We start from the raw sequence: 16,048 nt of genomic DNA, 5'->3' as shown, positions 1-16,048 counted from the left end.
CACGTGGTCCATATCCTTCCATTCTCTGCATAGTTTCATGCCTATCCGAGAGCCTCTGAAATGTCTCCACCATACCTGCCTCTACTACCACCCCTAGCAGTGCACTTCAGGCACCCGCCCCTCTCTGTGTGGAAAACCTGCCCTGGGTATCATTGAACTTTTCCCCATCATCTTAAATGCATGTCCTCTAGTATTAGACATCTCGACCCTGGAAAAGATACCAGCTATCTACTCTATATATGCCTCTCATTGGCTTGTGAACTTATGGCAGGCTTTCACTTAGCCTCCGCAACTCCAGAGAAAACAACACTAATTTGTCCAATCTCCATTTATAACATACACCCTCTAATTCAGGCAGCATCCTGGCAAACCTTTTCTGTACCCTCTCCGAAGTCTCTGCATACTTTCGATACACCAAATGTGGTCGAACTGGAGTTTTATAAAGTGACAGTATAACTTCCTGACTCTTGAACTCAATGCATTGACTAGACCTTGAGCAGGAGTTCAGTTCTTATGGAGTTATCCATAACTATGTCTTTGATCAACTCTTATGGTCTTATCAGAGGGCACAGCCTCCGAATTCAGGAGCAGCCCTTGAAGGAGAGGGTACATGTGGCATTCTCTTCAAGCCTCAAATGTTATGCCCTCCTCCATTCCTGATTCCATTAATTCCAGCAGGGTTACAAATGCCCTGAGGTATCTTGAGCAAGAGACCTGTTCTTCCAGTCTTTTACTAAACAATCAGAATGTTAAATTAAGTTAAATCTGGGAGTGCAATACTCAGCTGGCATCACTACATAAATGTAAAAAAAATCATTGTATTTCAGCCAGAGGGGTGAATCTATGGAACAGTTGTAGTGAGAATTTAAAAATATGCACCACACTTAAGTTTAAAAAAGTATTTAAAAATAATTTAATGAATATATAAAATACATGATTTAAAATGAATGGGGGGAATGTAAATAAATGATACTTTGAATTGGATTTTGTCTTAAAAGATTGTGAAATTTTTTGTTTTGATATGATGATTGATGCCAAATATGTTGTTGTACAAGTAAGAGGGGTAGACGTAATAAGCTGTAGCTTCAGCCTACACCCTTTCGGTCTGTTTTAAAGAATATCTATGTTTTTTTGTTGTAATTTTGTCTTATGAAATCATCGTTGAAAATGACGCTTTTTGGTATGTTTGTACTGACCGGAATAAATTTCATTCATTCATTTTCATGTTTCCAGTGGAGGAGACCAGAAGGATAGCAGGAGCTATTGATCTCCAGATCAATAGTCTAGAATTCTGCAGGTGCATTAGCTTAACTGCAATACCCATGCCCATTTGGTAAAGTGGTTAAGGTCAGTGAGCCTACTGAAGGAAGTTCAAGAATCAAACTTGAGGGCCTTTAATTGAAATAATTCTGTTGTGTCTTTTCTTAACTGATCTATTGACTGAGAAGAGAAGAAATAAAGCAGGATTAATCCATTCAGGCCCCTCTAATGATACTATTATTCAATATGATCACAGCTGATCTTTTACACTGATAGCCATTTTCCTGCAGTAATCACATATCCTTCAACCATAAGATCAAGGGGTCCCTGTAGATATTTTTTGAATGTTGTTTACCACCAACACATTGGTAATTATTATTGTCACATGTACCAAAAACATAGTGAAAAATAATTACATCCCAAAGATTGAAGTTCAAAGTAAATTTACTATCAAAGTACATATACTGTACATCACCACATACAACCCAGAGATTTGTTTCGCTGTGGGGATTTCAGCAAATCTATAGATCAGTAACTATAACAAGATCAATGAAGATCAACCAGAGTGCAGGAGACAACAAACTGTGCAAATGCAAATATAAATAAATAGCAATAAATTATAAGAACATGAAATAACAAGATAAAAGAGTCCTTAAAATGAGATCACCTCATTGGTTGGGGAAACATCTCACTGGATGTAGTTAACTCCTTTGCTCAAGAGCCTGATGGTTGAGAGACTAAATATTCTTGAACCTGGAGGTGCAAGTCCTGATGCGCCTGTACCTTCTACCTGATGGCAGCGGCGAGAAAAGAGCATGGCCTGGGGGTGGGGTGAGAGGGAGGATTTTTCAGATCATTCCAAAATATTAGCTCACCGAGGGCAGCGTTGTGGCATAGTGGTTAGCGCAGCAGTTTACAGCACCACTCCAAGGATGTAATGCCTAGGGTTAGTAAGTTGTAGACATGCTACAATGGCACAGGAAGGTTGGTGACACTTGCAATGCAAACAACACTTATGTAGTTGTAAAGCTAACCTTTATCTTTACAAAAGGAAAGGCAATAGCAGAATGCAGATTATTCTAGACATCAGAGTTGTTTAATGTCATTTCCTGTTCAAGTGTAAAGGAGAATGAAATGAATGTTACTCCAGATCCAACAGCAGGATAAATAGTCCTTAGACCCAATAGTGTACCTTTTCAAGCTTTTGTAACTGCGACCTAATGGGAGGGGGAAGGAGAAGGTATGACAAGGGTGGGAGAGGTCTTTGACCATGTTGGCTACCTTCCTGAGGAAGCAGGAACAATCTCATTTGTGTACCTCTATGGATCACAGGTGTGTTTGACAGGACGATAGTCTAGCATGAGCAATATCAATTTGACTGCCCATATTTTTTGATTTTATTGAATCCTGAGATTCAGTAATTATGTTTGGTTCAGTGATGGTACAGTAGCGTAGTGGTTAGCAGAGTGCTTTGCAATACCATCAGCCCGGGTCCAATTCCCAACACTGTCTGTAAGGAGTTTGCACATTTTCCCTGTGACCGTGTGGGTTTCCTCTGGAAGCTCTTGTTTCCTCCCACAGTCCAAAGACGTACCGGTTGCTAGGCTAACTGGTCATTGTAAATTGTCCCGTGATTAGGCCAGGATTAAATCAGGGGATCGTTGGGCAGCAGGGCTTGAAGGGTCTTACTCTGTGCAATGTCAAAAAAAATTCATCTTTATACTGGCCAAATGCAAGTATACGTCAGGGCAGATGGACAGCGTATAAAGTAATTTTCCCGAAAATATAAAACAGTGCCTTTGAAGCAAGAAAAGCTGATGATAAAAGAACAGCTTTGCACCAGCATTGACTGTTCAGTTGCTGTACATGTTAAGCCTCCATACTGTTGTAGCGTGGGAAATCAGCGGAGGGACAGAGTCACTGGTAGGTACAAAGCAGCTTCTTTATTCGGCACAATGAGGTACAGCAGGCATCATACGGACGGAGACGCTTTCCGTAGAAAGGTCTCCTAGTCCAATGTGGGCTCGATATTTATATGCTGAACACAAAGGCAATCGCTACTTAAAAAGTTATAGACAATGCTTCCTATTGAAGCTACATACAAAATATCACACCATCCTTTCCATCCGACGCCAACATGTCGGGTTGGTATCCACAGCCTTTAGGAATGTAAGTTAAGTCTACAATACATTTATTTGGCATTTCCCATGCTAACATAGAAGACAATTAATATTTATAATGTATAGATAATACTGTCTTCGAAACTACAGCATCAGGTCAAACTACAGTGCCAGAAGCATCTGGTATTTACACCTGTTTAGGAAGCGCATTGTTGTGAACTCAATCCACAGTACTTTGTCAAATAGAAGTCTGGTGGCCAAAGTGTAAACAAATCATCTACCCAAAAAAATCCACTCTAACACTTACTCCCTCAGTTTAAATTTATGGCTCTGTAATTCACCTGCCCTACAGGTAAATAGGTGACTTATGTTGCAGCCTCTGACCAATCCCAAAACTTAAATAAATCCTTGCAAAGCTATAAACCCATATTAGCAGTAAGAACTGAAGGACGAAATAACCTTTAGGTTGTCTCGCGTCTTTTTTACCTTATACTACATTTTTCCCCCACTGTTTGTTTGCCTAATTAATGAGTGGTTGCGAAACTGAGACATGTCCGTGACTGCAAAAACTAATACCAGCTAAAGGCAGTTTCTCTCTCGCTTGCAAGCATGTACTCAGTTCCCACAGACTCACTGAGAGAGTATGGGCTTCCTCTCCCAGCATTTATCATCCATTATTTTACTTTTGTTTATGCAACACAGAATAAGTTGCCTTCTCATGTTTTACCCAAAACAATTGCAATTATTTATTTCAGTCTCCACTTTTCCAATCTTTTCTTCCTATTTTCATTTGTTCCATTCTCTCCCTACATTTTCTCTCTCTCGTGGCCCCATCCCTTTCCTTTTCTCTTCTTTATCAATCCTTGTCTCTCTTTTGTACTCCATCCTTTCCATTTTCCTCTCTTTCCCTGACCCTGCTACCCTCACTTCTTTCATTCCTTCTCTTTCCTCTCCATCAATGCTCCCCTCTCGTGGGGCAACACGGTAATGTAGTGGTTAGCACAACGCTTTACAGTACTGGCAGCCTAGGCTCTAATCCCACCACTGCCTGGAAGGAGTCTGTACATTCTCCCCATGACCGTGTGGGTTTCCTCCGGGTGTTCTGGTTTCCACCCACAGTCCAAAGACATACTGGTTGGTAGGTTAATTGGTCATTGTAAATTGTCCCGTGCTTCGACTCAGATTAAATCAGGGATTGCTGGGCAACACAGCTTGAAGGACCTATTCCAGTCTGTATCTCAATAGTAAATAATAATCCAAACATGGGGAAATCTACAGATGCTGGAATTTCAAGCAACACACATAAAAATTGCTGGTGAACACAGCGGGCCAGGCAGCATCTCTAGGAAGAGGTGCAGTCGACGTTTCAGGCCGAGACCCCTCGTCAGGACTAACTGAAAAAAGAGATAGTAAGAGATTTGAAAGTGGGAGGGGGAGGGGGAGGGGGCGATCCAAAATGATAGGAAAAGACAGGAGGGGGAGGGATGAAGCTAAGAGCTGGAAAGTTGATCGGCAAAAGGGATATGAGAGGATAAATTGTGTGGTCACTGGGAGATGGTTTCACTGAACACCTACACTCTGTCCGCCAGAGAAAGCAGGATCTCCCAGTGGCCACACATTTTAATTCCACGTCCCATTCCCACTCTAACATGTCTATCCACGGCCTCCTCTACTGTAAAGATGAAAGCACACTCAGGTTGGAGGAACAACACCTTATATTCCCTCTGGGTAGCCTCCAACCTGATGGCATGAACATTGACTTCTCTAATTTCCGTTAATGCCCCACCTCCCCTTCACATCCCATCCGTTATTTATTTTTTTAATTATTTTTTTTTCTCTCTCTCTCTCTCTCTCCTTTTTCTCCCTCTGTCCCTTTCACTGTACTCCTTGCCCATCCTCTGGGCTTCCCCCCTCCCCCTTTTCTTTCTCCCCAGACCTCCTGTGCCATGATCCTCTCATATCCCTTTTGCCAATCACCTGTCCAGCTCTTGGCTCCATCCCTCCCCCTCCTGTCTTCTCCTATCATTTTGGATCTCCCCCTCTCCCTCCCACTTTCAAATCTCGTACTATTTCTTGTTCACCAGCAATTTTTATGTGTGTTGTAGTAAATAATAAATAATTGATTCGATTGTCCTTGTTCTGAATATTTTGTACCACATTGGTCTCTTCTATTTACTTTACTTTATTGTCGCCAAACAATTGATACTAGAACGTACAATCATCACAGCAATATTTGATTCTGCGCTTCCCACTCCCTGAATTACAAATATTAAATATTAAAAATAGTAAAAATTAGTAAATATTAAAAATTTAAATTATAAATCATAAATAGAAAATAGAAAAATGGGAAGTAAGGTAGTGCAAAAAAAACCGAGAGGCAGGTCTGGATAGTTGGAGGGTACGGCCCAGATTCGGGTCAGGATCCGTTCAGCAGTCTTATCACAGTTGGAAAGAAGCTGTTCCCAAATCTGGCCCTACGAGTCTTCAAGCTCCTGAACCTTCTCCCGGAGGTTTTTTTGTCTTACTCCTTCCTTGTCAGTCTTTCTCTCAGCCTCTATTGCTATGCTTGATTCCTCACATATATCCGCGTTCTTTACTGCAGTTACACCATTTACCAATTATCTTTTTCTTTCCATGGGGTATCAAAGAGCCTGGCAGAATCTTACTGCAATTCACAGGACCAATGCAAAACAACACATCTACTAGAAGTACAACAAAATAATACTCACAAATTCAGCTATCATGAGGAGTTCTGGAAATGACGTACAAACTTTCATCCCAGATGGTATGGGACTATCTGAATCAGCTGGAGTCGACATGATGCACTGAGAAAGTCTCAAGAAAGGTGGCTTGGTGAGCGTGAGTGTAGCCCCAGTTATCCTACACTCTGCAGTTGTGCTTTAATGAGCTTCAGAATTATACTCATAGCTAGCTAAGGCATGCCTGTCAATTTAACCTTCCATCCCTTAGCTCCTCCCCTTTCCAAGTGAGAATTTAAACGAGATGGCAGGGGAAAGGGAAGTTCTGCAAGATGTTTCTGACTCCAGTGTAACTTATGTTTATGGTCCAGTGGAAGATTTCTTCACTTGGTTAGTTCACAGTGGAAGTCAAAAGGTGCTGAACTGAATCATTCAAGTGGCAGGAACAGGACTTTTGTTTTACAAGCAACACACTCAAAACGCTGGTGGAACTCAGCAGGCCAGACAGCATCTATGGAAAAGAGTATTGTCGACTATGTTCCCTCTAAGCTGTGTGAGCGTGTGCGCGCGCACACGTTTTTCAACCAGCGCATAAAGGAAATTAATGTGCGCACAAAAGGTTAATTACCTAAACTAATGTAGTAATTAATAATTATACTTATTGAAAATAACCATTTAGCTAAATATTTCTGTTAACTAGTTAGTCGGTTTTTCAAATACCACAATGCACGTCACTGATTTACGTCACCTCACCTATCCTGTTCCAGTTTGTACAGCTGCATCATGGCGGCAGCCATCTTTGGCGGACAGTGTTCATATTGTAAAGCTTACAAAGATCTGTTTCAAATCCTGTAGATAGCTTACTACTGTGTGATTAAGTGCCTTGCTCAAGGACACAACACGCTGCCTCAGCTGGGGCTCGAACTCATGAACTTCAGATCGCTAGTCGAACACCTTAACCATTTGTCCACGTGCCCACGTGCCTATTTTTAAGTAGCTTAAAGATTACTCAAAGAGTAAAACAGCATTGAAACAGGCCCTTCAGCTCAACTAACCCAAGCAAGCCAATTTGCCCACGTTTGGCCTACATCTCTCTAAACCTGTGTAAAACCAGTTTGGAAATCTTACCCCTCAGATCTCTTTTCAATTTCTTCCCTCTCATCTTAAACCTGTTCCCTCTAGGTCTGGATTCCCTTACCCTGGGAGAAAGTTAATATCTTTCATCATCGCCATGTTGAATGACGTAGGCAATCATGGTCATGTAGACCATGATTATTCTTGGCAAATTTTTCTACAGAAGTGATTTGCCATTACCTTCTTCTGGGTAGTATCTGGGTAGTATGGACGGGTGACCCCAGCCACTATCAATATTCTTCAGAGATTACAAACGAGAACTCTGCAGATGCTGGAAATCCAAGCAATCCACATAAAATGCTGGAGGAACTCGGGCCAACTTGGGTCTTTCGAGCCAAGACCCATCGGCAGTACTGTTGAATGGTCTCGGTCCGAAACATCAACTGTACTCTCTTCCATAGATGCTGCCTGGCCTGCTGAGTTGTCCAGCATTTTGCGTGTGTTGCTCTTCACAGACTGTCTGCCTGGTGTCAGGGGTCGCATAACCAGGACTAGTGATATGTATCAGCTGCTCATACGACCATCCAACACCTGGTCCTGTGGTTTCACGTGACCCCGACTGGGGTGCTAAGCAGGTGCTACACCTTGCCCACGGGTGACCTGCAGGCTAGCAGGGAGAAAGAGAACCTTGAACCTCCTTCGGTAGATACGCAGCCGCACCTGGCCACCCAATCCACCACAATTATCCTGTACATTGAAGCCCCACGAGGCTGCCTCCTCAGCCCCTATACAGTCACAACAGTGCAAAGCAGTCAAGGCAATTAGTGCAATCAAGAACCCCTCCCATCCTAGACACTCTCTTTTCTCTACTTCCCCCTCCATCAGACAGAAGATACAAATGCTTCAAAACATGTACCACCGACTTTAAAGATAGCTTCTGTCTCGCTGTTATTGGACTCCTGAACAGAACTACAACAAAAATAAACTCCATCTCTCAACCTACTTTGTCATGGACCTTCCACCTGATCACCTGGCTGCACTGCACTTTCTCGGTAATTGTCGCACTCTGTTCTTCATGCCTCCGTGTCTTTGTGCGTGGATGATCTGTCTGCAATGCATGCAAGCAAAAGCTTTGCACTTTACTTCAGTGCATAAGGCAATATTAAACCAAATACCAAACACCAGGAAGTTCAAAGCTGGAAATTACTAGAATTTTAATTACATTAAACACTGTTGAAACTTACAGCCTGTTTCACAAAGTTTTTTTTCCAGTTAGGTGTGTCAGTACATTGCGCAACAAGTGAAATCTCTTAATGAGTTAGCACGCAATATAAGCGACCTCATTGCAGCTTTTAAGGAGGCTTCACTGCAGTATCAGGAGCTGCATTGATGCAAGTGAAATCTGAAAGAGAGAAGCCGAAATGCGATGTGCCGGTATTTCAGTGGAGTAAAGGAAATTACAGTGGCATGAGAGAGGAACTGGCCAAAGTTGACTGGAAAGAGACACTGGCGGGAAGGACAGCAGAGCAGCAGTGGCTGGAGTTTATGCAAGAAGTGAGGAAGGTGCAAGACAGGAATATTCCAAAAAAGAAGAAATTTTCGAATGGAAAAAGGATGCAACCGTGGCTGACAAGAGAAGTCAAAGCCAAAGTTAAAGCAAAGGAGAGGGCATACAAGGAAGCAAAAATTAGTGGGAAGACAGAGGATTGGGAAGTTTTTAAAAAGCTTACAAAAGGAAACTAAGAAGGTCATTAAGAGGGAAAGGATTAACTATGAAAGGAAGCTAGCAAATAATATCAAAGAGGATACTAAAAGCTTTTTCAAGTGTATAAAGAGTAAAAGACAGGTGAGAGTAGATATAGGACCGATAGAAAATGATGCTGGAGAAATTGTAATGGGAGGTAAGGAGATGGTGGAGAAACTGAACGAGTATTTTGCATCAGTCTTCACTGAGGAAGACATCAGCAGTATACCGGACACTCAAGGGGTGGCAGGGAAGAGAAGTGTGCGCAGTCACAATTACAACAGAGAAAGTACTCAGGAAGCTGAATAGTCTAAAGGTAGATAAATCTCCCGGACCAGATGGAATGCACCCTCGTGTTCTGAAGGAAGTAGCTGTGGAGATTGTGGAGGCATTAGTGATGATCTTCCAAAAGTCAATAGATTCTGGCATGGTTCTGGAGGACTGGAAGATTGCAAATGTCACTCCACTATTTAAGAAGGGGGCAAGGAAGCAAAAAGGAAATTATAGACCTGTTAGCTTGACATCGGTGATTGGGAAGTTGTTGGAGTCGATTGTCAAGGATGAGGTTACAGAGTACCTGGAGGCATATGACAAGATAGGCAGACCTCAGCATGGATTCCTTAAAGGAAAATCCTGCCTGACAAACCTATTACAATTTTTTGAGGAAATTACAAGTAGGCTAGACAAGGGAGATGCAGTGGATGTTGTATATTTGGATTTTCAGAAGGCCTTTGACAAGGTGCCACACATGAGGCTACTTAATAAGATAAGAGCCCATGGAATTACGGGAAAGTTACGTACGTGGATAGAGCGTTGGCTGATTGGCAGGAAACAGAGAGTGGGAATAAAGGGATCCTATTCTGGTTGGCTGCCGGTTACCAGTGGTTTTCCACAGGGGTCTGTGTTGGGGCTGCTTTTTTTTACATTGTACATCAATGATTTGGATCATGGAATAGATGGCTTTGTGGCTAAGTTTGCTGATGATACAAAGATAGGTAGAGGGGCCGGTAGTGCTGAGGAAACAGAGAGTCTGCAGAGAGACTTGGATAGATTGGAAGAATGGGCAAAGAAATGGCAAATGAAATACAATGTTGGAAAGTGTATGGATATGCACTTTGGTAGAAGAAATAAACGGGCAGACTATTATTTAAATAGGGAGAGAATTCAAAGTTCTGAGATGCAACGGGACTTGGGAGTCCTCGTACAGGATACCCTTAAGGTTAACCTCCAGGTTGAGTCAGTGGTGAAGAAGACGAATGCAATGTTGGCATTCATTTCTAGAGGAATGGAGTATAGGAGCAGGGATGTGATGTTGAGGCTCTATAAGGCACTGGTGAGACCTCACTTGGAGTATTGTGGGCAGTTTTGGTCTCCTCATTTAAGAAAGCATTTGCTGACATTGGAGAGGGTACAGAGAAGATTCACTAGAATGATTCCAGGAATGAGAGGGTTAACACATGAGGACCCTTTGTCCGCTCTTGGACTGTATTCCTTGGAGTTTAGAATAACGAGGGGAGACCTCATAGAAACATTTCGAATGTTGAAAGGCATGGACAGAGTGGATGTGGCAAAGTTGTTTCCCATGATGAGGGAGTCTAGTACGAGAGGATTGAAGGGTGCCCATTCAGAACAGAGATGCGAAGAAATTTTTTTAGCCAGAGGGTGGTGAATCTATGAAATTTGTTGCCACGGGCAGCAGTGGAGGCCAAGTCATTGGGTGTATTTAAGGCAGAGATTGATAGGTATCTGAGTAGCCAGGTCATCAAAGGTTATGGTGAGAAGGCGGGGGAGTGGGACGAAATGGAAGAATGGATCAGCTCATGATAAAATGGCGGAGCAGACTCGATGGGCCGAATGGCCGATTTCTGCTCCTTTGTCTTATGGTCTTATGGTCTAAGAGGGAGATAGGAGGTTTCTTCAAGTCTCCCTAAGGGTTTGGGTTCAATCTGTTAATGCCTGCATTTTGTGGAGGCCTCCAAAGGAGCCAGATTCCTGTGTCTAGCCGGCCGAGGGAAGTGGATGAAGACTTCCCCTCTGGAATACAGAGCTTAGACAAGCTCCTTCCTTCATCCACAATCCCTCAGAAGGACAAGTCATGACCACTCTACTTCTGTTCTGAGATGGCTGAACAACAGGAAGTGGGACCTGCGCTTTGCCATATACATTTGGCATGCCCACTGTTACCCCACCGATTTCTGCAGATGCACCATTGAAGGCAACACAAGGATGATTCCAGGAATGAAAAGGTGCAATATTTGTTTTTACTTCTCACGTCTATCAGGATCTGGATATGACCGCAGAGAGCAGCATTTATTGGCCGCTCCCACTTGCCCTCAAGAAGTTGGTGGTGAGTCACTTTAGAACAGAGAGCATAAAATAGTACAGCCCTTGATGTTGTGCTGACCTACATAAACATACTTCACAATCAATTTAACCCTTCCCTCCTATGCAGCCCATAACCCTCCATTTTATTTACACCTATATGCCTATTGAAGAGTCTCTTTTGCATCAGTCTTGACCACCACACCCTGCAGTGTGTTTCAGGAACTCACAACTCTGTGTAAAAATACATTCCTCTGATATCTCCACTAAGTATTCCACCACTCTCCTTAAACTATATCCTCTGGTTTAACCATTGCCGCTCTGGGAAAAAAGACGCTGACTGTCCACTTGATCTATGCCTCCCATAATCGTATTATATCTAATACACCTCTATCAAGTTACCACTCATCCCTCTTTGCTCCAAAGGGAAAAGCCTTAACACACTCAACCTTTCCTCATAAGGCATCCTCTCTAATCCAGCAGCATCTTGACAAATCTTCTCTGCATCCTCTCTAAAGCTTCCATATCCTTCCGATAATGAAGTGAGCCGATCTGAACACATCACTCCAAGTGTGGTCTATCTGGAGTTTTCTTTCTTGAACTGTTGCAGTCTTTCTGGCAATGGCCTCCCCGCAGTGCTGTCTGTAGCAAGTTCAGGGTTTAGACCAGGTGTTGATGAAGGGCCAGCGATAGAATCCTAAGCCTTCGTTCTATGAATTCGGGAAGGGAACCTACAGGTGGTGATACTCCTCTGCACTTACTGCCTTTGCTCTTCTTGCCGGTGGTTTTGAGAATTGTTGTCATATTGCTAATCTGCTAATTAAATTTGCCGATGACATTACATTGATAGGCCTAGTCTCAAACAATAACGAGGCGACCTACAAGGAAGAAGCTATCTCTCTGACACAGTGTGTCAAGAAAACTTCGCCCTCAATGTCACAAAAACAAAAGAGCTGGTTGTGGAGCACAGGAGGAATGGAGACGGGCTAACCCCTATTGACGTCAATGGATATGGGGTTGAGAGGGTAAACAGCTTCAAGTTCCTTGGCATCCACATCACCGAGAATCTCACTTGGTCTGTGCACACCAGCTGCGTGGTGAAAAGGCACAATAGTGCATCTTTCACCTCAGACCATTGAGGAAGTTTGGTATGGGCACACAAGTCTTAAGAACTTTCTACTGGGGCACAATTGAGAGCATCCTGACCAGCTGCATCACTGCCTGGTATGGGAACTGTACCTGCCTTAATTGCAGGACTCTGCAGAGAGTGGTGCGGACAGCCCAGCGCATCTGTAGATGTGAACTACCCATGATTCAGGACACTTACAAAGACAGGTGTGTAAAAAGGGCCCAAAGGATCATTGGGGACCCGAGTCAACCCAACCACAATCTATTTCAGCTGTTACCATCCGGGAAATGGTACAACAGCATAAAAGCCAGGACCAGCAGTCTCCAGGACAGCTTCTTCCACCAGGCCATCAGATTGATTAACTCACGCTGATTTGAGTGTATCTCTATGATACATTGACTGTTCTATTTATTATAAATTACTATGAATGCACGTTGCACATTTAGACAGAGACATAACGTAAAGATTTTTACTCCTCATGTATGTGAAGGATGTAGAAATAAAGTCAATTCAATTCAATTAGGGTCTCTGGAGGCCAGAAAGGTGGTATTTTATGTTTATCTCTGACTCAAACGATGATAACAAGAAGTATTTGTCCTCAGCTGTCACTTGTCAAATCTGAACGTTGTTCACAAATTCTCCATCAAGGACATATCAATGAAAATTGTACTGCTGTGATGCATTGTCGCTTCAGAAACCCAGCTACAACTTCAGTGTGACTGGGAGCCAAACACTCTCAAATAGAAGGGAATTAAGAGACAAGGATAGAGAACATATTCAAATAAAATTCAACTTACGAAAATTATGTGAAGATTTAAATGCAGCACAGTCAGGGATTGGGAGGTCAGAAAAATCCATGACAAAGCAAAGTAACAGTGCATATAAACTCTTGTTTACATAACCTGGAGCAGAAGTGGAATTGTTCACATAACTACGTAGGTGATTAGGTAATTTTCCAGTGCAGGGAGCTAGACGCTGAATTAAACTGTCCAGGTTCTTCAGGTTGCTTGTCCTCAGAATTCAAAGTTCAAGTTCAAAGTTCAAAATACATGTATTATCAAAGAATGTGTAAATTATACAACCTTGATACTTCCCTGCTGACAGGCAGCCACAAAGCAAGAAACTCGAAAGAACCCAAATTTAAAAAAAGAAAGACCAGCGTCCAATACACAGTGAAAGAGAAAAAAAAACACAAATCACACAAACTATAGAAATGAGCAACAGAATTCCGAACCAAATTGAGATCTTAGACCCAAATCCCCAGAGCAGCTTGAGTAGGCCCAAAGCCTCAGTCTCAAGTTCATCATACAGTGGGGCAAGCCACCACAAAGGTCGGAGACATGAAGTACATTGCAGCGGGAGCAGACTCACAGTCTCAGCGCCATGGAGAGAGGAGTGGACGTTGCTGGAGAACTGATTGCAGGAGTGATTATTTCCCAATGGCATCACGCCTATCACAATGTGATGTGGGTACATGTAGCTCCCATTTATGGTGTTGTATCTAAACACTCTCCCTTTGTCGGGCTCACACCACACAGTTTTTCAGTCTATGACCACCGCCAGCCACAGCAGCCGAAAGCTGTGCTCCAAGTCTCAATGTATTCCATCATGGAACTGTCATGGTACAACTAGGAAGTGAGTACCCCACACACACTTGTTGCTTTTGGTACTTGACAGCCGACTCAACCGTCAGTGAGAGTCCAGATTACACAGCCTCATGACCTACTGAAAGCTGCTCAGAAACGTTCTGAAGTCCACACTGTACGCTACAACCAACAGTGAGTATTTTCTCCAGCATTTAGCTGCTGAAACTCTCATATCTGAGCAGAAACATTGCTGACAGAACTGTCATTATGGCTCTAATTGGCCACTGAGGTAGGGAACTTGCGACAGAAGGAAAATAAATTACCCCCCAGTGTAGAATTTGCTCCCATAGAGCAGCGGTCCCCAACCAGCGGGCCGCGGACCGGTACCGGGCCGCGAGCAAATGATATGATTTGGCGATAGGAGTCAGCAGTACCTTTCCTCATTCCCTGTCACGGCCTCTGTTGAGCTTGAACGCACGCAAGGTCATTACCCTCGCATCATCCATGTCAGTGTGGGAAGAAGATCAACTCCTTGAGCTTGCAGATGACGGTGGGCTGAAAAGTATGTTTGACATAACATCTCTGCCGGCATTCTGGATCAAAGTCAAGGCTAAATATCCTGAGATAGCCATGAAAGCACTGAAAACGTTGCTTCTATTTCCAACATATCTCTGTAATGAATGCAACGAAAACTAAATTGCGGAATAGACTGGACATAAAGAACCCCCTTTGAGTATCGCTGTCTCCCATCACCCCTCGATGGCACCGTCTTGTTGCAGGGAAACAAGTATTCAACCCAGGGCTCCCACTGATTCAGCGATATTGGTGTGTTGCAATGATTTTATATGTTCATACAGGGAAATTATGTGCTGTGTGTTTAATATCCAAAGGTTATTTAAAATGTTATGATGCTATTGACTTATAAGTGACTCATATAACCATATAAAAATCACAACACAGAAACAGGCCATCTCGGGCTTCTAGTCTGTGCCGAATGCTTACTCTCACCTAGTCCCACCGACCTGCACTCAGCCCATACCCCTCCATTCCTTTCCTGTCCATATAGCTATCCAATTTTTCTTTAAGTGATAATATCGAACCTCCCTCCACCACTTCTACTGGAAGTTCGTTCAACACTTACTTCAAGCTCCCTTGTCCTTCCCTGATAATTGACTTATCACTATATTCATGCAAGGAAAATATGCGCTGTGTGTTTAATATTAAATTCGTTAGATAAACCCTTCTGGAAATGACGTTGAGTGTATTAGCCACTTATCACCTATATTCCGATCGTGATTAACACTCCCACCCCCCCCGAACAGAATCGCCAAAAACGATTTGTAGAAAAAAATCGACACGTACATGCATGCGCACACAGGTGCCCGCGCAAGGCTTCATGGTCATGGTAGTCTTTCTCAGGGTAAACACAACGTATTTGACTGCTACTCTTGGCCGTTGGCAACCCTACCCTCCCCCACCCCGGGGTCGGCCGGTCCGTAAGAATATTGTCAATAATAAACCAGTCTGCAGTGCAAAAAAGGTTGAGGACCCCTGCCACAGAGTCTACAGAGCTTCCACCTGCACCTCTTGCTGAACAGTGCATTCATTGACACATACTTTCCAAGGCTGGCATTGCTATGAGATGAAACACTTTTCGGGAAGAACGTTGGCGTTACCCTTATCTTGACTCTTCAAACACTTGAAAATGTCTACAGATGTACCACGGAGAGCATTCTAACTGGCTGCATCACCATCCAGTATGGTGGGGTGGGGGGGGGGGGCTACTGCACAGGATCAAAGTAAGCTGCAGAAAGTAAGTTATAAGCTTAGTCAGCTCCATCATGAGCACTACCCTCCATAGTATCCAGGACATCTTCAAGGAGCCATGCCTCAAAAAGGTGGCGTCCGTCATTAAGGACCCCCAGCACCCAGATCCTGTCTTGTTCTCATTGCTACCATCAGGAGGCACAGAAGCCTAAGAGCACTCACTCAACAATTCTGACACAGCTTCTTCCCCTCTGCCATCCATTTTCTGAATGGACATTGAACCCATGAACGCTACATTCAGTTTTTTTTTCTATAGTTATCATTTTACTGCTGCCACAAAGTCAACA

At 43.2% G+C, this 16,048-nt stretch overlaps 1 protein-coding gene across 1 annotated transcript in view; it reads right to left on the bottom strand.

Moving 5' to 3' along the window:
• Nucleotides 1–6,342, bottom strand: part of LOC134359507 (myelin and lymphocyte protein-like) — a 29,975-nt gene extending 23,633 nt beyond the window's left edge. Inside the window, exon 1 of the mRNA XM_063072855.1 lies at nt 6,110–6,342. Within this exon, the coding sequence (XP_062928925.1) occupies nt 6,110–6,199 (90 nt within the window). The 5' untranslated portion in view covers nt 6,200–6,342. The remainder of the gene's footprint in view (nt 1–6,109) is intronic.
• Nucleotides 6,343–16,048: the final 9,706 nt, after the last annotated feature.

This window comes from Mobula hypostoma, chromosome 2 (assembly GCF_963921235.1).
Source record: "Mobula hypostoma chromosome 2, sMobHyp1.1, whole genome shotgun sequence".
Classification (NCBI taxonomy): Eukaryota; Metazoa; Chordata; class Chondrichthyes; order Myliobatiformes; family Myliobatidae; genus Mobula; species Mobula hypostoma.
This window is presented reverse-complemented; position numbering and strand designations above follow the sequence as displayed.